Here is a 19,757-nt window from a genome sequence, read left to right on the forward strand (position 1 = left end):
AAAAAACATAAAATCCGAGTAGAAAAAGTGATATTTTTTACTGTAACAACCACAAACATGTTTAATGAATCATGTTTCATAACTTTAAATGCAAAAATAAATTGACAATTTTAAAATTATATGTACAACATCACAGCCTGATACCTGCAGGTCTGACAGCAGCAGGTGTATCACTCCTGTTTCTACCTGGAGACAGCAGTCGCCTCATTGTTCTGACACACAACACAAAACTATCCACAACACTACACACTAACTACACAAGACAACACGTCACTCCTAAATCTTCCCCCTCTTCCTAAACAACCAAATGTCATGTTGCTATATCATTTTTTGATTTGTGATTATATATCGTTGTTGGGATGATAAATGTCTTATATTGGGATATGAGATCATACCAAAATCTCAGACTTTAACCAGCCTGATGAACGCACTGACCTTGCTCTTTATCCACTTCAGTTGTCGAAGATATAACAAAGCGGCGTGAACCTCTGCCCAGCATGGAGGCCATCTACCTGATCACACCCTCAGACGAGGTAAATAAAGCAGTTCCTCTACAGCAGGGGCGTCCAACTGCAGTCCTCGAGGGCTGCTGTCCTGCAGCTTTTAGACGCATCCTTGCTCCGACACACCTGAATCAAATGGGTGGCTTGTTACCAGGCCTTTGTCAAACTTGATAACCGTTGATTCAGCTGGTTGGAGCAGCGATGCATCTAAAAGTTGCAGGACGGCAGCTCTCGAGGACTGGAGCTGGACACCTCTGCTCTACAGCCTCATTATGTGATTTTCTTCATTGCAAATGTTTGTCCATCAAATTAGAAATGACACTTTCCTTTGATTTGAATCCTTTACTACAATACATTTAGTTTGATGTTTGCTTTCAGTGATATGTAACTCACTCAACAATGTAGCAATGAATTATTATTCAGTTCGTCTTTGCTCTTTCAGTCTGTCGAGGGTGTGATTGAGGACTTCAGAGACCCTCGGACTCCGAGGTACAAAGCCGCCCACGTCTTCTTCACTGACAGTGAGTAGACCAAAATCACACCCACAACATACACGATTTAGTTTTATTTATATAATTCCAAGTCATAACACATGTGGTCTCAGGACACTTTATATAACGAGGTTAAGACCATATCAGGATATCCAACACTACTCTCTTTAACTCGAAGCACGTTTACTGTATTTAAAAATCTTCACAGGTGTCTTTGGTTTCTGTATTTTTTCATCTGTCAGTGTAGTTTTGCAGCTGTTACTGGCTGGATGATGCTGTTTTGTCTTTTTTTTTCCATTGGGAGATAAATACAACTGAATAAATGTAACTGAAAGTAAAATATCCTAAAATTTTATGTTTTACAAAATGTAAAATAATTAGCAGCTTTTAATAGTGCAAATGGCTCTTTGAGGAGTCACTATGACTAATAAACACCTCTGCTAGTCCAAAATAGTAGATCATACAATACTGAAAACACATTTTAATAAAGTCCAACACGCCACACTGCAGCTGTGCTTTGTACACAAGTGGGCAAAGTCACAGTCATTTAACTCGTGCAAATCCACGTGAATTTAGTACGCCTGCATTTCCTTTTCAAAAAAGGAATTTAATTTGAAAAAAACCAGGAAAAGAGTCTTTATCCAAACTGCATGCTTGGTCAGAGTGGTTACAGTCAGAGTGAGACGACAACAACAGGGGCCCTGAACACATCCTGGTCCCCAAACAGCTACAGATGCTCCACACATGTCTCTATCACAGTATTTCACTATGTTAAATGTGCAGGAATGTCTTTTTTTCCATTCCTTTGGAGTGTTTTGGTTTTTGTGCATGTGTAATGTCTTCCCAGCTTCCACAGCAGCATGTTGTTTTTTCTCCCCTGTGAAAGCTGAATGAATAAAACACCTCCACAGCAGTGCAGGCTTTTCTTCCCTTTATCTGCTTCAGTGCTATTTTACAAAGTGAATTATGTTTTTAAAGGCAGACACATTCTCCAAATTTCATGACAGTTTGCACGCACAGACACAGGTCTGGTGGAAATGTGTGTGTTTTATTAAACTCAGACATGGTCATTGCAACATGGCTCCATAGCAACACCTAATTAATGAAGTAGGTCTTTAGCATCGTTTATGGTGAATGACACACGTTACATTCCAAATATGGAAAAAAAGTCTTTTGGCTCGATGATCCAAAGTTGAACTGAATTAAATTTACAATTTTATGGGGCTGATTTGACCATTTCCAGGCATTAGACCGTTCCAAACTCCTCCTCGGGATTTTATTGGAATCATTGTTTGGAACTTAAGAACTGGTCAGTCTGAACTACTGACCATTTCCATTAAATCTGTCTGTGGTGTCAAGCAAATTTTATTAATTTGCCATGGACCAAACGTGGCTGTGATTAATCTTTGTGACTGAACACATCCATTGGTAATGTTTCATATTAGTCATAGCACCAGTTAGTGAGAACGGGGAGCAGGCGGGTCCCAGTTCCATCTGACTGAACAGAGCCATCTACAATGTGGTCATGAAAGCCTTAAAGGGTTAAGTGTTTCTTTTTATTGCCACTTTATTAAGGACGTGACCCTGACAGCAGGGTGAACTTTGCACAATGTTTACTGTAACTCAAAGACACACGAGCTCCAAATGTCACATGTTTGACAGAAGTCAAGCCCCGAAACCAAAAAGTATTCAAAGTATTCACTCGTCTGAACGTGAGAGACATCTCTTTCCTAATCCATATTAATATGACGTGTTTTTATCTTTGGCTGTATTTTTTAAAATAATTTCTATATTTGTATTCCTCTGTTTGACTTTGATAAGCTGCCCATTATTACTGTAAATATGGACAGAAAAACTACATGTGCTTAATTATACTTTCACCAAGACTGATTTAATGCGGCTGAGGTTATTTACAATCTTCACTCAAAAAAAAAAAATCACTCCTTTGTTCAAATGTGTATTTTGGACAGAAAAGGAAACAGAATCCAGAACCATAAACACCATGTTGAGCCAAGCAGATAAAATAAATGAAACATTTAATTCTTACTTTGTAAAACCTACAGTTTCTCTAAGTAAACCAATATGTTTGTCTCCAATTGCTTGCAGCAATCCCAGACTCTTTGTTTGGACTCTTGACCAAATCTCGCGCTTCTAAAGCGATGAAGGCCTTGACTGAGATCCACATAGCCTTCCTGCCCTATGAGTCTCAGGTAAGATCCTGGCCACCATCAGTCATGACTGATGGGTAACAATATTCTTATTGAGTGTTTTGAGATCTTTGTGTTTGTATAATTTGAATACAGATGAATGAATAGTCAGTAAAATCTCAGCTGTCTTTCCACGATTTATTGAACTGAACTACAAGTTGACTTTTCATGTTGCAAGAAAGTGAAGAGAAAACTGATTGTGCTGAAACCATGTAACACCTTTATGACCAGATTTAAGAACGTTGCATTATTAATGAGTAGAAGGAGATGAATCAGCTTTGCACAAGGTTCACAAGGTACCAGTTTGATTTCAGGATTATATAAGACCACCAGTAACCACCCAGACTCAGGCCTGCATTAAACTGGGAACTGCTGTAACACTGAAACACTGTGCACATGGGAGGTGTTGAGGATGTATCCTGTAGTTTTGCCTCTGTATACCACTATACAATATTAAATATTCAATCAAATAGTCAGCCCAGTTATTGTGCAGTTATTTCTGAGCCTGTGAAAACTGGGCACTATGTAAAGAAATGGCTTTAATTGCTTAATGCTGAAATTCAGTTCGATTAAAGCTGAACCCCTGCACTTCAATCGAGTATTGCTGAGTCTAAAATCCAGTGTTGTGGTGCAGATGGGAAACTCTACAACTGTGTGTCGTCTTTGTACTGTTTTCTGTTGTCAGGTCTTCTCCCTGGATAAAGTGGATGCTTTCCAGGACTTCTACAGCCCCTTCAAGGCTGACGTGAAGAATAACATGTTGGAGCGTTGTGCTGAACAGATTGCCACCCTCTGCGCCACGCTGAAAGAGTATCCAGGAGTTCGATACAGAGGGTGAGCTCCTTTTGATTTTTTTAAAGACTGAACTGGCTCTCTATTTAAAAAGTGGTGATCTCTGATCCTGTGGGTCTGCCCCAGTAGGTCTGCAGAGTTTGGATGGAGCCAACGGGGATTCATCCAGTACTAACTGCCTCTCTCCTCCGGGTGTCTACCCTGTCTCCTCTGATTAAAAATCAGGAGCCCTGAGCAGACTCAGTGCTGTTCTGACCGTTCCCTCAGTGCTGGTGGAATACAACTGGAGAATGGAGAATGTGGCAGACTGTGGCTTTAGCAGCAGCAAAGCACTTGGATTATACTTATCAGCCTGCTACAAGCTGATGCTGACTTTGTTCTGATCTTTGTGAGGAAAATGCTTGGAGAGCATGAGCACAACCAGATCTAAAGATTCCCTTATCTAGCAGCATTCCTCGGAAATTCAATCCCCCAGGAATACAGTGGAAATCCAAAGTCTCTTGAATCTGTAATCTAACACGGCACAAATGAGCAGAGAAAAATAGAGTAAAACCATCAAAACCAATTTGCAGCTGGTTGATCCCTCTGGTGTGGTCTGTGCTTCACATTCCAGCTGTGAACTTCTTATTTCCAATCTTCTGACCTGACTTATATTGTAGAAAAGAATGGGAAGAACGACTTATCTCCTCTGCACAGCACTTTTGTCCTTCTGAACATTACATCATTCGAGATGGCCTTAGTCCCTCTGTGACATCCGTTCACTGTTGTTGACACATAATGACCTGATATCCTGATGTCCTGCAGCTCCTCAGCATCCTCTCTCTGACTTTTCAACAAACATGATTTGAAACAAAGTTTAAAATCTAAACTTTAATATCACTTCATTTCATTTTCTGTCTTTGTATGATGCACTTTACAAGATTTTTCTGTGTGTGTGTGTGTGTGTCAGTCATAATATGCTCAATACAGTTTTTCTCACTCACTCCCTGCCTCCACACACACACGTTTAAGTCTAGATCATGTCTACGCACACACTCATTTCTATTCTAACACATTAATCACACTTGTACTTTGATTACATCTCTGATCAAGAATGAAGATGTTTCATTATTAGCAAAAGCACATTTAGACTTTTAACATAACAGGCTGGATGTTAAGGCCTTTTCCCCTCAGACATGATCGGAGGTGAACCATCGGACTTCAGTCGCTGCCTCTGCTTTCTGGACAGGGTGGTGTGCACATCCTTCTCAAAGCAAACTCTACCAGAAGACAAAGAGGCCTGAGGGCTTTGCGTTGTTCTGAGGTTTAGCAGTTTAGCAGAAGAGCACTGACACTGTACTCTTCTGGACATAGGTCTTTTTGTTCCTGGAAAATGCTGGAGCTACTCTTCCAGTTTGGATGTATGCAGCACAAATGTTCTCGTAGTCCACTTGCTTGATCCAAGTGCTGACTCAGCTTGCATCGTCCCGTCCTGCTATCATGTACCAGGCTGTCTGCAGGACGCCTGCAGCCTGCAGGTTGGGTCTTGGTGCCTGTGATAGACTCCTGTCTCTATCTGGATCTGTTCTTGTGCTGCCTTGATCAGAGCTTCTGTGTTGTCCTTTAGGCTGGCGTCTTTCCATTGCTTGTAAAGCCACGTGATGCTGTAATTTTGGGTGGAACCCTCCATGCATTGTGGAGAAAGTGACATCAATATCCTCCTGTTGTCAGCCTATTATTTCAGTTGAGTATCTGCTGACTGGGATATGTGTTGATATTCCTGTCAAGGATATCCTTATTCCATCCCACTGAGCTGTCCTACCTCCTGGAGGAATCACACTGTGGGTTTTTGTGTATTTCTTGTGGTTCCTGTCTGAGATGCCCAGCCCCCTCCTCTATCTTGCTTTCTAACAGCTTGAATTTGGATGACCGTCTTCTTGCCAACACTGTTTTATTAGAATCTGATTTCTGGATGATTTCTCTTATTTCTAAATAAGCCAAATGTTTTCTTCCTGGCTGTCGCTTCCATGCTGTTTGATTTTTAAAATGCGCATGAACTAATACCTGGATAAATGAATACCTGTGTGTGTTTGGATTAGGGACTACAAAGACTGTGCAGTTCTGGCTCAGATGCTTCAGGAGAAGTTGGATGGCTACAAAGCTGATGACCCCACCTTGGGAGAGGTAATGAAGTGAAATGACTAGATAATGAATGGAAGAACCAGATTAAGGTAAATATGTGGACATTTCTGAAACAAGCGAAAAACAGAGGAAATTACACACAATGGAATTTCTAATAAATCGTACCCAGCTCTAATCTGCCATAACATCCAGGTTGCTTTTATTGATCATTAGTTCTTTTACAAGCTGCATTAAGAACTGTACAGCTATTACGTGTTAATTAGAGTTAAGTAAGAAAAGAATAAACTCACATAGTAAATAGATTTTCACTCAGTGTAGTTTTAGTTTTCTGTGTTGGGGGAGATCAGCTGGACTGCTCCCATGACTCAAGCATCGACTACATCGCTGTTGAGTGGGTAACCATCCACAGAGGATGAAACAGACGTCATTGTTCTTGGGGCGATAACTAAGCTGCTTCAGTTCTTCCAAAGGTTAAACTGATTGCTGTTGGAAAAAAGACGCGTGTTACATGTTAAAGCAGCGTTTTGTATATGCTCTGGTGCCTCCAGGGTCCCGACAAGTCTCGCACTCAGCTGCTCATTCTGGACCGAGGCTTTGACCCCGTGTCACCTCTCCTGCATGAGCTCACACTGCAAGCCATGGCCTACGACTTACTGGGTGTCGAGGATGATGTTTACAGGTAGAGATGCTACTAAAGGAGGTCTGACACCTGCCACATGTATTTTTTAATGTTATGACTGAAAGTTTGGGTCACACAAATAGAAATAATAGCGACAATGTGAAAATCAAGCAGTCTGTTAACACGTGTCTGTTAACACGTGTCTGTTAGGTTTGAGACCAGCGGGATGGGAGAAACCAGGATGAAGGAGGTAGTGCTGGACGAGGATGACGATCTGTGGCTGAGTCTGAGACATAAGCACATCGCTGAGGTGTCGACGTAAGTGGCTTTCACCTCCTGCTCACAAATGCAGTCAAACAAAGGACCAGTCCCTGCTGTCACTACAGTGCTTGCTCAGGATACTGAGAACTTTTTCTTTTACGTGTCCTCTTTGTGTCTCACTGCGCACAGAGCTGTGACTCGCTCACTCAAGGAATTCTCTGCCAGCAAAAAGATGAACACTGGAGAAAAGGTAAAGGCCACGGCGTGTCTCTGTGTTCGGCTTTCTGGATCCGCTGTTTGTCCTTCACATAGTTACAGTGAAAACAACATGACCATACATTTGTTCACTCATCTCAGTCACTTCCTACCACCAATCACTGAATTCTCAAAGATTCTCAGACAGTTCATATGTCGAGTTATCGAGCTAGTCATCAAAAGTCAGCATTATTAATTTGACTAATAACCTTTCATTCACACTAGTGAGTCTCTTGTCTTTGTCGATGAAAGGTATTTGTTCTGTGTGTCTCTGTAAGAAGCACGACACACTAAGAAGCCACTGTCGATGTGCACAAAATCTTCATTTTTTATCCATAATTGGAAACTTTTGTTCTTTGAAATCAGCATTAAAGCCACTTTACTCTGCCTCCTCTCAGTCCTGCAGCTCCTGCCTGCCGCTTCAAATAGGATTTTCAGTTACTGGAAAAATATTCACAAACATATATCGATGTGTACGCAATAAACTGAGCTGTAAACTTGTACTTTACTCACAACTATTACTCTACTAAGGAGTATTAGACACATTCAGAAAAAAAAGTTATGGTTTATTTTGCAAATAAACTCAAAATTTTGTAGATCAAACGTGAAATAATATTTATATTAAGTCTATGTGGAGATAAAAGGAGTTGTTATTGCAATTCAGCTCCAATGGCTGCCTTGTGTAAGTTAGTTGGTGAAATTGTACTTCTACTACTACTAAACACGAGTGTGGTGTAAAGGTTAGGGTTGTGTGGTACAAGGATGTTGCAGAAACATGCATTCAATCAGAAGGCAGTGGGTGTAGTCATGGCGATGGCTAAGATGCATGTTACATCAAAAGACACAATAAGACAGGTCTGTCTCAGGAGCTGTCTCTCTGACCCAACAACACGAGGCATTTGCAGAGTGTGTAGCTGCAGTGGGAGTTGACTTAAAATGACAAGTTCAGCTTTATCCTCAAACTGTTTCAACATTACTGTCAAAATGAACAATGCACTTCTTTCCTAATCCATTGTGGATTTACACCTGCTTGATTGCAACCTCTCTACTGACAAATTCATGAATTTGCGTGCTTTGGCTTTTGCAACACTTCTTGTGCAGATACCTGAATCCCGTCATTCCTCATTAGGTCCAGTAGCAAAAATGAGGGTGAACAAGCATTTTGGCTATCAGTAATAATGTTAGCTAACTAGCTCTCCAGCATAAATAACACTGATCAGTATGGTGCTGTGACATTAGTGTCACATCAGTGTGTTCTGCAGTTTGGCTCATTGTTAGCAGCAAAAGAGGGCAGTCAGCTGAGCCCTCGCTCTCAACCACAGGACTCAGGGACATCAGGACATTCCACTTTAAATGACGCAAAACTAGTCTTCCTCAGTACGTTCTTGCTTCATGCACCCATGGTGCCAGTGCGCTCTTCCAGCCGGCATGTAGGCTATATCAAAAAAGAAAACAAAAATGATATTGACTAGAGATGGACCGATCCGATATTACGTATCGGTATCGGTCCGATACTGACCCAAATTACTGGATCGGATATCGGAGAGAAATAAAAAATGTAATCGATCCATTAAATATCAAAAAAGCACCTCACAAAACTTGCTACACGGCGTAACTCGGCTCATAACCGTAGCACGTTCGAGCAGTGTGGTCACGTGATAGAGTGGCTGTGTGTGTTTGTAGCCTCGCTACCAAACCTGCATTTCATCTCCGAGGAAGTTTTCCCAGAGAGAAGTAAAGCAAGTGTGTAAGTTCATCTCTGAATGTTTGTAAAGCATTCCCACGTTAAGCTTAACAACCGATATATGGAGCGACTGCCTCTCTCTCCCCCTCCCTCTCCTGCTGCTACTTCAATCATGAAACTGATCAATGATCAGCTGATCGTCTCTCTTGTTTGTTTTTGGTCCACTTTGCACCAGAAAGTGGAAACCAGCGGCTGAACAACAGCAGCACGTTTAAGCTTGATAAGCTGTTGTTAGAATTTATTTAATATTACTTTCTACACCAGGATCTTTTTCTACGCAGCTGACGGCTGGTAACTGTGCAGGGGCGGATCTAGCAAAGTTTAGCCAGGGGGGCCGATAGGGCATGAACAGGGAGAAGGGGGCACAAAGACATACTTTTCTTTCTTATTCTCATTTAAAATGTCGAGCTTTTAATAAATAATTATCTGAATCTTACACCCAAAGTTTTAATCTGATGTAAAATATATAGAAGTCCATTACTGTATATAGTAACTGTTAAGTCTAATATAGTAAGCTATAGTACTTTTTCCTTTGGGAAGATACCATCTGTGCAGTTCTGTTGAAGAAAGATGTTGAATCTATTTAATTATTCTTGAAAAATAATTTATTTCTGTGCATTTTCTTTTCCACACTGCATCAAATTAAATTTGATTACATCGATTAAGCATCATGAGGTGGAGGGTGGTTCCCTATTTTCTTTTTTGCTGGGAGTTTGCAACCCTATTAGTTAGGTTGCTTAATATTTCTGCTAAGTACTCTTTAAAATACCAGAATAGGGAGGATGGAGCAGGTTTAAGTTTATTAGATTGATCAGTGTTGCTGAACTATGAAATATTTTGGGCGCAGTGTATTTTTTACATACAGGTGTAACAGAATAGCTTTAGTGTTGTTGTTTATTTAAACTTGAGTTTGAACTTATACAAAAAGCAGCAAGATATTAAAAAAACGTTTTATTGATTAAAACACACTATATCGGATTCATATCGGTATCGGCAGATATCCAAATTTATGATATCGGTATCGGACATAAAAAAGTGGTATCGTGCCATCTCTAATATTGACCCACAAGCTCTTCTGCACTGTGTCCCAGTTACCAGTCCAGCCCTGTTGTTGCCAACAGCCAAAATGATCGTTCACTCTCAGTTGTGCTTATGTAGCAAGGAATGAGGGATTTCCAGTGTCTGCATTGATTCCAGTAAGAATAGTGACAGGGACTAGAAAGAGACTGTATGTTTCTCCCATATTAGCTCCTCTTCATCGGCTCCCTGTCAAATCCAGACTCAAACTTCAGATCCTTCTCATCACATAAAAGCTACCACGCCCCACCTTATCTTGGTGACCTTATAGCACTGCGTCACCTTCACATGATGCACTGGTGGCCTCCCCTCCCGTGGCCTGGTTCTGGTGGAGGCTTTTCCTCACTGTTACCCAAATGCTTGCTCAGAGGGGGTCATGTGATTGGTGCGGTTTTCTCTGTTTGCTTTGCATTATTGTAAGTTCTTTATCTTACAGTATAAATCACCTTGAGGTGCTTGATTTGGTCCTATAAAAATAAAATTGAATAGCCTGTCTTGCCTGTAGTGGGATATTGCCTGTTTTGGCTGATACTACTGTACAAATCTTTGGTGTTTCAATCACTGGCTGCCTTAAAAAAATGTTTTTTCTCTTTTTAAATATACAGAATTCTACAGACGACTCCTTTAAACATCTGCTCAGCCTACAGGACATACAAAACCTCAAAAACTCATCAAACTGAAGTTCTTCAAAATTATTCTATTAATATAACATTACAGTAAATATGATAAAATTATATATTAATATTACAATCAATTAAATATTGATATTTGGGATATGAAAGGCTTTGTACTCCTTTATGGAAGACATTTAAATGAAGGTGCAGATAATAAGTCATATAAGTGAATAAAAACATGATCCTGATCCTTATGAAGGTAAAAAGCAGCTAAATGTATTCAAAACATTGTTCAGTCAGTGGAGAATAAAATAGTAAAATCAGTTGGTTTATTGTTTTAGTTGTGTAGCATCATTTGTAGCTGATGTTGTTGTTGAAGGAATCTTTCATACCAAATGAGCCAATGAATGAAGACATTTTATTCACTGCAGGTGTCTCATTGTCTTTCAGACCACCATGAAGGAACTCTCGCAGATGCTGAAGAAAATGCCTCAGTATCAGAAAGAGCTCAGCAAGGTAGGAGCTAAAGTCACAACACACAACAGCGTTCATGGAATACTGAATCTGCGTATATGTTTACCTCATTATTCAAAATTGTGGTCACATTTAATATGAAATCATGATGTTGTAGAATTATACTGCAGACATGACAGAAGCCAAAAGAAAACATAGCAGCAGCTTCTTCTGCTACTATGAAGTACATACAAAGTGCTGCTTTTCCCTCAGCATAAGCATAAATTATTATAAAGTTTTTGTCTTTTTATTCTCAGTCCATATGAGAATATTTTGTTTAATGTGTTGAATTTGTTTATAGCTGTGAACTATATAGATGTAGAGATGTGTGGATAATCCACAACACATTTGGTTCTGACACTTCATGACAAACAGCACGAGGAAACAAGCACATTTAGAAGCGTTATGTAGTACGGAGCCCCGCAGGGGACATGGGAGAAAAAAAAACATTAAGACGGACTTTTGCGAGATCTCGCAAAATAAACTCGGGATCTCGCAAAAGTTGAATTCCAACAATGGCGGCAGCTACTTAGTTGTAATATTACTCTTTCTGGGTCACAAAATACACTTTTAAGATATTTTGAGGCGTGAATGTAGTTGTGTAAACGTCAGATACCTGTTCGGTTTACAAGACATCACATATTTGCAAAAGTGCTCCGACGTTTTCGGAGATCTGACACCCACCATCTCGAAGCTAACGGGAGGTCGAGACCTACTACAGCCGGGAGGAACACCGCTTTCCCGGCACATCGTGCCGGGAACACCGCTTTCCCGGCACATCGTGCCTCGACCTCCCGGTCGGCTTCGAGCTGGCGGCCTCCGAAGAATGCGGCTAAAACTTTTGCGAGATCCCGACTTTGTTTTGCGAGATCTCGCAAAAGTCCGTCTTAATTTTTTTTTCTCCCATGTCCCCTGCGGGGCTCCGTAATGTAGAAAATATTAAGATTATTATTAAAATTTAATAAAGTTTAGATCTGATGGTGGTCACTTTGTCAGCCTCTCTCTCTCTCCCTGCTCAGTATTCAACCCACCTCCACCTGGCTGAGGACTGTATGAACCGCTACCAGGGCACCGTGGACAAACTTTGCCGTGTGGAACAGGTAAATCATCAAAACTTAAACTTCTCTGTTGGATCTGTCAACACTGAGGAAACAGGCCTCAGGGTCTTGTTTCAGTGTGACCGCTGGGAGCATTTAGAGTGCCATGACAAAATATTTGTCCCCTTCCTCATTTCTTTGTATATTTCTCACACTTAAATGTATTACATCATCAAACAAATTCTAATGTTAGCCAAAATGTTAACTAAAAAGAAAGTGTGGTTTGTCGCTATTATTGGACATGAGGGTTGAAAAAAAGGGTTTTCAGCTTTAACAGCTCTGTGACACGCGAGTATTCTTTCTTCTGAAACTTGGAGGCGATCTTTCGCCCATCGTCTCTCTGGGCATTGTCAAGTAAGCCAGGAGTTTAAACCAGATATTCTCCACTTAACCATCCAAGGTGGCAGGGGAACAACATGAGAACAGAACAGCAAGGCTGGAGTAATATGGGAGAAGTATGCAATACATCTTTATTAATCCTGGGAAATCAGTATCAGTTAAAGTTATGAATGATTGAGGTAAAAACATTATGACAAGATCAGAACTAATAAATAGGCTGATATTTAACACAAATGACTCTCATTCATTTATTCTCCACGAATTGAAATCCACTTCTTTTTACACAAAATCACAATCACTTGGTTTAAAAAAGGAAAAGAGAAAAACAAATGAAATGGAACAAATTAAAAAAGAGGATTTCTGCATTTCCTAAAGCTGCACAATGTTAACCAGAATTAATGTTCAGTGTGAAGGTTATCACTGTCACTCTCCAACATTTGCACGCTGTTCAATGCAAAAACAACAAAACAGCACAAACATGTTCTCTGAAGGTTGTTCCAGCTGCCATGTTGTACGTTGTCCCATCCAGTACTGGGTAGTGATGTGCGAATCATGAACGAATCGTTCAATGCTCGAGAATCACTTTACTGACTCGTGAATCACGATTCACAAGCCCAACTGACTCACTGACTCATCCCTGTGGCTGTTAGCAAACTAATTTCATTAGTACAAATATATCTAGCTTATAATTAAAATTGTGGAAAAAAACAACAGACAGTTTCGTAACAGAAACATTTCTGCTCTGAACTGGAAGAAAAAACCCTGAGCAGAAGCTCACATCAAGACAATAGCTCCTCAGTTCACAGTAGCACCGCTCTGCTAACATGCTAACAGCACATTTGAGTTACTCACCCCCTCCCTCCTGGCTCGAAGCTTCTTCTTGGTTGGCAACCAGTGTTAAGGAGCATTACCGCCCCCTGGCTCACAGCTCAGTGGACATTTAGATGAGAAAATAGGAAAATAAAAGAAATGTTCCCTTTAGAAATCTTAATTTTTTTTGCTCTTTTTTGCTCTATAAAATAGTTGTTTTTCTTTTCCAATCACTCATCTTAACAGTAGGATTTACATGAAAAGAGAAACAAATTAAGTTTGAGTGAAAATGTACATTTGTTGCACTCTCTGGTCGACTGACTCAGTGACTCAAAAAAGCCGATTCACTTTGGTGACTCATTCAAACTCGATTCAGTAAAAAGAATCGAATTTACCATCACTAGTACTGGGCACCTCTTCGTGTTTTTGGACACTCCCTCTGCTAATGTCCTCTTTCTCCACATGTATTACTGTTAGTATACATGCTCTGTAGAACAGGTGGGCCCCTTGATCTCTTTTGGGTCCGTATATCTCGCCATGATATTTGTCGTCGATGCACATTGCGCTGGTTTGGAGGCGTTCCCCCACGTTGCTGGATCAGGGGGGTTTGGCTGCTGTTGCTTCTGCTACTGCTTGCTGTATCTCAGCCTCCAGATCCATAGATCTTACCAATATTTGTCCAGACCTCACCTTGGTCTTGGTGGTTTCTCTGTTCTTCTCTGCTACCTGATGTTCCAGCATTTCTTCTGTCAATTTTTCCATTTTCTTGCAATATTGATCCAGTCTTTGACACATTTTCACTCTTTGGATCGCCTCGTCTTCCAACTGTTGTTCCAGTTGGTCAGTTTCTCTCTGTTTAACTGCTAAATGCTCCTGGACTTGCTTCAGTGTAGTTTCTTTCTGTCTTGTGTCTTTGATGAGGTGAGTTCATTAATCAGCAGGGATGCAGAAGCAGAACCATAGGTGTGGCCTCTGCAGCAGCTGGTCCAGTTTCATTAACACTCTGGCTTTGTGTTATGTTTTCTGCTCCATCAACACATTTTTTTTAGGTATTTACAAATTACTAACTATGTTGTCAGAGTATAAAAGACTTATATGTCTTCCAGAAGACACCGGATGTTACACACTTCTGTTGGGCCGCCAAACTAAAAAAACTTGGTTACTATTTTGTTATTCTCTGAGAGTAACTCTGATAAATAATCTATTAAGATATCCCGGGTCTGGGCTGCTGGGCTTCCCTGCTGCTGCAGGCCCGGGGGCGGTCTGCTCATCTCCACCCCAGAGGACAGGGAAGCATCTCCTGGGTCTGGCACAGATCGCCCCTCTGGGGGTGATGGTGCCTGGATCTGGGAGTACAGAGTATGTTTGGAGGAGTGTGAGTGTGTGTACAGTGTTCATGTCTGTGTCTCCATGTTGGGTGAGTGCTGAGTATTTCTATATGTGTGCATGTGGGAATGGATGTTTGTGTCTGTGTGTGTCTGTTTGTCTAAGTTTATGTGTCAGGTCAGGGGTTAGACTCCACCTCTGAGAACATCTCAGGCCCTCCCAGGTGGGGGGCCTATTTTCCCCCACCACACTCCCTGCCAGTGTCTGATGCCCCCACCCACTGGTGCGTTGGTGGTTCTTGGTGTCCGGGGTTGGGTGCTGTACTGGTTCACTCTTGGCGGCTGCTTGGCGGGACCTTGGCTCAGTCAGTCCCCTTCCAGGGTGTGGAGGCCCCTTGGATCTCGGGTCTCTGGGCCCGGGGCTCAGTCTGCTCTGGTGCAGCCAGCTGCCAGCACAGCCTGCTGCCTTGTCGCCGAGGATCCCTGTGGCTTCTGCACTGTAGCTCCTTGGTAAGCCAGATGCGCTACCAGATGCTCATGCAGTGCAGTTAGCTTCTTTAGCCAGACATGAATCACGTCAGGGCCCGGTGGTGTTCGACTCTTTATGCTTGAGATTCTTTTTTGGATGTCGGCACTGTAATGGTTACTGGATGGCTACTAGATGCTGGGTCTATCTGTCTCTTCTACCCTGTATAGTGACATTTTTTATTTTTGTTTTCCATAGTATTATTGTTCTTAGTTTATGCTGCATCCGTTTATTCATTCATTTCTGCCCTGTCCACTCAGTGTAACTTTTTTAACACTCTATTTTCAGGTATGTTAGCATAATTAAAGATAAGGCCCGTTTAAACTCATTAGACTCATCTCCTGTTTATCATTGAATCACTTTTAAAAATTTTAATTCTCTAACATCTCCTGTGACATCACTTTTAGTAGACTACAAATGAAATACAGCTTAGAATTGTGACCTTAGTCTCCTGTTACTGTGTTAACCAGTGACTGGCATTAATTGCAGCAAGAAACGACTCTAATAATGTTCTCCATTATTTTGAAGGATCTCGCGATGGGAACAGATGCAGAAGGTGAGAAGATCAAGGATCCCATGAGGCTCATTGTCCCCATTCTGCTGGATGCCAATGTCAGTGTGTCCGACAAGATCCGCATCATCCTGCTCTACATCTTCCTTAAGAATGGTCAGATATCCACCGTCATCCTGTTTTTCATGTCAGCTGAAAACCATCGTTTTTATCTATCTGATCACCTGCAAATGAAAGACGGGCAGCCCACTACCAGTCTTTCAGTTTTATCCTTAGACAGTGTCCTATTGCTACAGTTTAATTTTTCATACGTGTATTCTCAGGTTTTGATTTATTTTCTTTTGTCAATTCATTCTTTTTTTCTAAACATGCATGTTCCCATGCGTGTGAATTGCATGTTTGGACTGGGCATTTGTACTGCATGCATTTGTGTGTCTCACTGTGTGTGTCAGGTGTGACTGAGGAGAACCTGTGTAAGCTCCTTCAGCATGCTAACATCCCACCAGAGGACAGTGACATCATTTCCAACATGGCCCACATGGGTGTTCCCATTATCTCTGAGGTGAGCAAATCTGCCAGCAACCTCATCAGCTCATTCAACATGAAAACCCCCCCAAATAAATAACAAACAAATAAAAGCATTTGGAAATGTTACTACTGCAGCTTCCTGCAAAAAATGTCTCAATGCTGCTAAGATAAGACCACCACTGAATATTAATTTATTTAGTCAAAAGAATCTGAATCTCCATCTCCCTAGCCAATTCTTCCAGCCTATCCAGGGGAACACAGAGGTTTTTCCCATGGCCTGGGTCTGCCCTTGGGGCCCCCTTCTAGTGGGACATACCTAAAACACCTCTCCAAGGAGGCATCCTTGCCAGATCCCTGAACTACTCTGACTGCCAATCTCGGATGGCTGAATTCCTCACCCTATCGCTAACAAAGAGGCCAACAGTTTCTGACATTTGTAACTACAGTCTCATTCTTTTGGTCACTACCCAGAACTCATGATGGTAGGGACGTAACTCGACTGGTAAATCAAGAGCTTTGCTTTTGTGCTCAGCTCTCTCTTTACCACGATGGACCAATGCGGTGCCCAGATCACTGCAGCTGTGTTCCCATTTGGACCCCAACTCGCAAAAGGCACTCCACTTTTTTGCAGCTAAGGACCATGGCCTCAGACTTGGAAGTGCTGATTCTCCTTCCCACCACTTCACACTCGACTGCGAACTATCCAGTGAAGTCAACAAAGCCACATCATCTGCACAAAACAGTGATGAGCTTCTGAGGCCACCAAAGTGCAACCGTCCACCACCTGGCAAAGAAATTCGATCCATAAAAAGTATGAATAAAACTGCTGGCAAAGTCCAACACGCACCAGGAACGAGTCCAACTTACTGCTGGCAATGTGGACCGAGCTCCAGGAATGGTTATGCAGGGACTGAATGGCCCAGAGCAATGAGCCAGACACCCTACATTCCCAAAGCATCCCCCGCAGGATGAACTCTCCGGCACCCTGGCATAGTGTCTGAGTATCGTGATCCTCTGGTAGTTGAAGCTCACCCACTGGTCCCCCCTTGTTAAAAATGAAAACCACCATCTCAGTCTGCCAATCCAGTGGCACTGCTTCAGATCTCCACATGACATGTCAGAGGTGTGGGAACCAACAATGCCCTACAACATCCAGAGCTTTTAGGAAGTCGGGGTAAACCTCGTCCACCCCTTAGGCCTGGCTACCAAGGAGATGTTTAAAGAGGACATGAAACACTACACATATAAAGGTTAATTTACATCAGAATGATGTCAGTACATAATGTTACGTCACCGGATTGGATTTGCATTAGTTTATGTTGGCTAACTAGTGACAGAACTGCTAACTCAGTGGAAATCAAGGGGACTGAAAATATGTTTAAAAGGATCACTTTTGTGCTGCCCCTGGCTGCAACAATGAGCTTTGTGTTAAAACCAAGGATATGCTGTCCACTTTTTTGGCCCTTCATTGTTTGTTCGGCTGCACTCAAATGGGAAAATCCAGCTGTTTGCTGTAATGTTCGGTTTTGTAAAGGACTTTATGAATGAGGACGGTGTGGACAAGAGCCTGTTTGACTCCGTTTACAGGTGGTTCACTGCAGCGACAAGCTGGAGTTAGAAACTGATTTTTCCTCATCTGGCCTAGTGCACTGAGCGACGCAATCAGCTTATGATCTTCAGCTTGGTGCTTCCTTCACCTCCAGTATCCACCATGTGGTTCAGGGACAAGCATGAAGCTCCTTGCAGCTGCCTCGGCAATGAAGGTGGAGAACATGGTTCCCAGCCTCCCTCGGAAAGCTGCCAAAGTTCTGCTGGAGGTGGAAGTTGAAGATCTCGGGAACAGGGTCAGATGTTCCAGAGATCATGTTTGGGTGTGTCGGGTCTGTTCAGCATCCTTCCCCGCCACCTGATTCATCTGGTCAATTGACACCTCAGCTACTCTCTTTATCTGAGTGTAATCATATCACATCAGGTCTGTGGCCACATTTATTGTACAAAGTCACTCAGGTTCCTTCCCCACCAGAGGCGTGACGGTCCATGTCCCGATAGCCGACTCAGGTAGCTGAGGTTTGGATCACCAGGGCGCACATTGCACCCGACCCCTATGACACCTCCTGCAGGTGGTGGGCCTACAGGACGGTCTGCAGAATGACTTTTTTTTTAATTAAGGAGAAATAGGTAAACTTTGATAGCCGTTTATTAAGAGTACCTTAAAAAGTATGAACATTTTAAAGAATAGTAATGTTTTTGGGCTGAACAAAAGTCATTTTTGGTGCTCATGTGTCAACAGTAAAAACACTTTAGTTAAAAAGAGCATTTGTTCACAGGGCACCACCAAGAAAACCAAGAAACCTGATCGCAAGGAACGGATCAGTGAGCAAACCTACCAGCTCTCCAGGTGGACCCCTTTTGTCAAGGATCTCATGGAGGTACTTTCCATCTGCTGTTGCTTTGTGTCATATAACTACAAGCTAATATTGTGGGTTAGTGTTATTAGACACATATCTCTAAATATCAGAAATATACTCATCTTATAAAAGCATAATAATAATGATAATAAAGACAATAATTATTATATTAAAAATAACAGTATTGATCATGACTAGGAGAGCACTCAGAGTTTGTAGGAGTATTTAGGAAACAAATGTGTTAAGCAGTATTTTGGGTTACAATCGGTACAGTTACAAATTGTTGCTACTTGCATGTCTTCCCACAGGATGCAATTGAAGACAAACTTGATCCCAAGCAATACCCGTATATTTCCCAGCGACAAGCATCTGCCAAAGCCAGTGCTCCATCAAGGTGTGTAGCTAAATACAGATTTCAGGTGATACAAAATAAGAAGATGATTGCCACTATCGTTGTTTCAAAGGGTCTACGTACACATGTGTAAAACTCCCAGGACTTTGGCATAAATGTTTGTCTGTTGCTCATCATACAGTGCTCGCTATGGTAACTGGCACAAGAACAGGGGCCCCACAGAGGTGAAGACAGGGCCCCGGATAATCGTCTTCATCATTGGAGGCATGACATACAGTGAGATGCGCTGCGTGTATGAGGTCACCCAGGCCAATGGCAAGTGGGAGGCTTTGATTGGTGAGTTAATTTGACTGAGAATACTTATTGGGTCATCTGTTAAGGGGCAATGCACATGTTTTACACAGGCGAATTGGTTTGCTCAACACAGAGAGTACTACTCAACTTTAGCATCCCTATAACTGAACTTAGAACGAGGTGATTTTGAAATTCATGCCACAGCTGCATCTTCTAGAAATCTTAGATTAGTTTGAATCGCACTAATCTCCACCTCAAGGTCAGAGGTCAAGTTTTCTCAGAATCTTGTGAATGTTAAGAAGTAATTTAGGATTTTGAAATCCGTACCATACTATGAGGCTGACAGCTAACACTGGACAAAATACACTTT

At 41.8% G+C, this 19,757-nt stretch overlaps 1 protein-coding gene across 2 annotated transcripts in view; it reads left to right on the forward strand.

The window, feature by feature from the left end:
- stxbp1b (syntaxin binding protein 1b) overlaps nucleotides 1–19,757 on the forward strand; it is a 37,332-nt gene that overhangs the window by 13,677 nt on the left and 3,898 nt on the right. For both annotated transcript variants that reach the window (XM_084947545.1, XM_084947546.1), the window contains exons 4-18: nucleotides 457–533; nucleotides 946–1,024; nucleotides 3,101–3,204; nucleotides 3,887–4,035; nucleotides 6,072–6,156; nucleotides 6,663–6,793; nucleotides 6,944–7,051; nucleotides 7,184–7,244; nucleotides 11,135–11,200; nucleotides 12,217–12,297; nucleotides 15,823–15,961; nucleotides 16,258–16,367; nucleotides 18,661–18,762; nucleotides 19,050–19,135; nucleotides 19,275–19,429. In XM_084947545.1, coding sequence (XP_084803671.1) covers nucleotides 457–533; nucleotides 946–1,024; nucleotides 3,101–3,204; nucleotides 3,887–4,035; nucleotides 6,072–6,156; nucleotides 6,663–6,793; nucleotides 6,944–7,051; nucleotides 7,184–7,244; nucleotides 11,135–11,200; nucleotides 12,217–12,297; nucleotides 15,823–15,961; nucleotides 16,258–16,367; nucleotides 18,661–18,762; nucleotides 19,050–19,135; nucleotides 19,275–19,429 — 1,533 coding nt within the window. The remainder of the gene's footprint in view (nucleotides 1–456; nucleotides 534–945; nucleotides 1,025–3,100; nucleotides 3,205–3,886; nucleotides 4,036–6,071; nucleotides 6,157–6,662; nucleotides 6,794–6,943; nucleotides 7,052–7,183; nucleotides 7,245–11,134; nucleotides 11,201–12,216; nucleotides 12,298–15,822; nucleotides 15,962–16,257; nucleotides 16,368–18,660; nucleotides 18,763–19,049; nucleotides 19,136–19,274; nucleotides 19,430–19,757) is intronic.

The sequence above is a fragment of the Perissodus microlepis genome, chromosome 12, assembly GCF_051167445.1.
Source record: "Perissodus microlepis isolate ML-2025 ecotype Zambia chromosome 12, ASM5116744v1, whole genome shotgun sequence".
In the NCBI taxonomy this organism is placed as follows: domain Eukaryota; kingdom Metazoa; phylum Chordata; class Actinopteri; order Cichliformes; family Cichlidae; genus Perissodus; species Perissodus microlepis.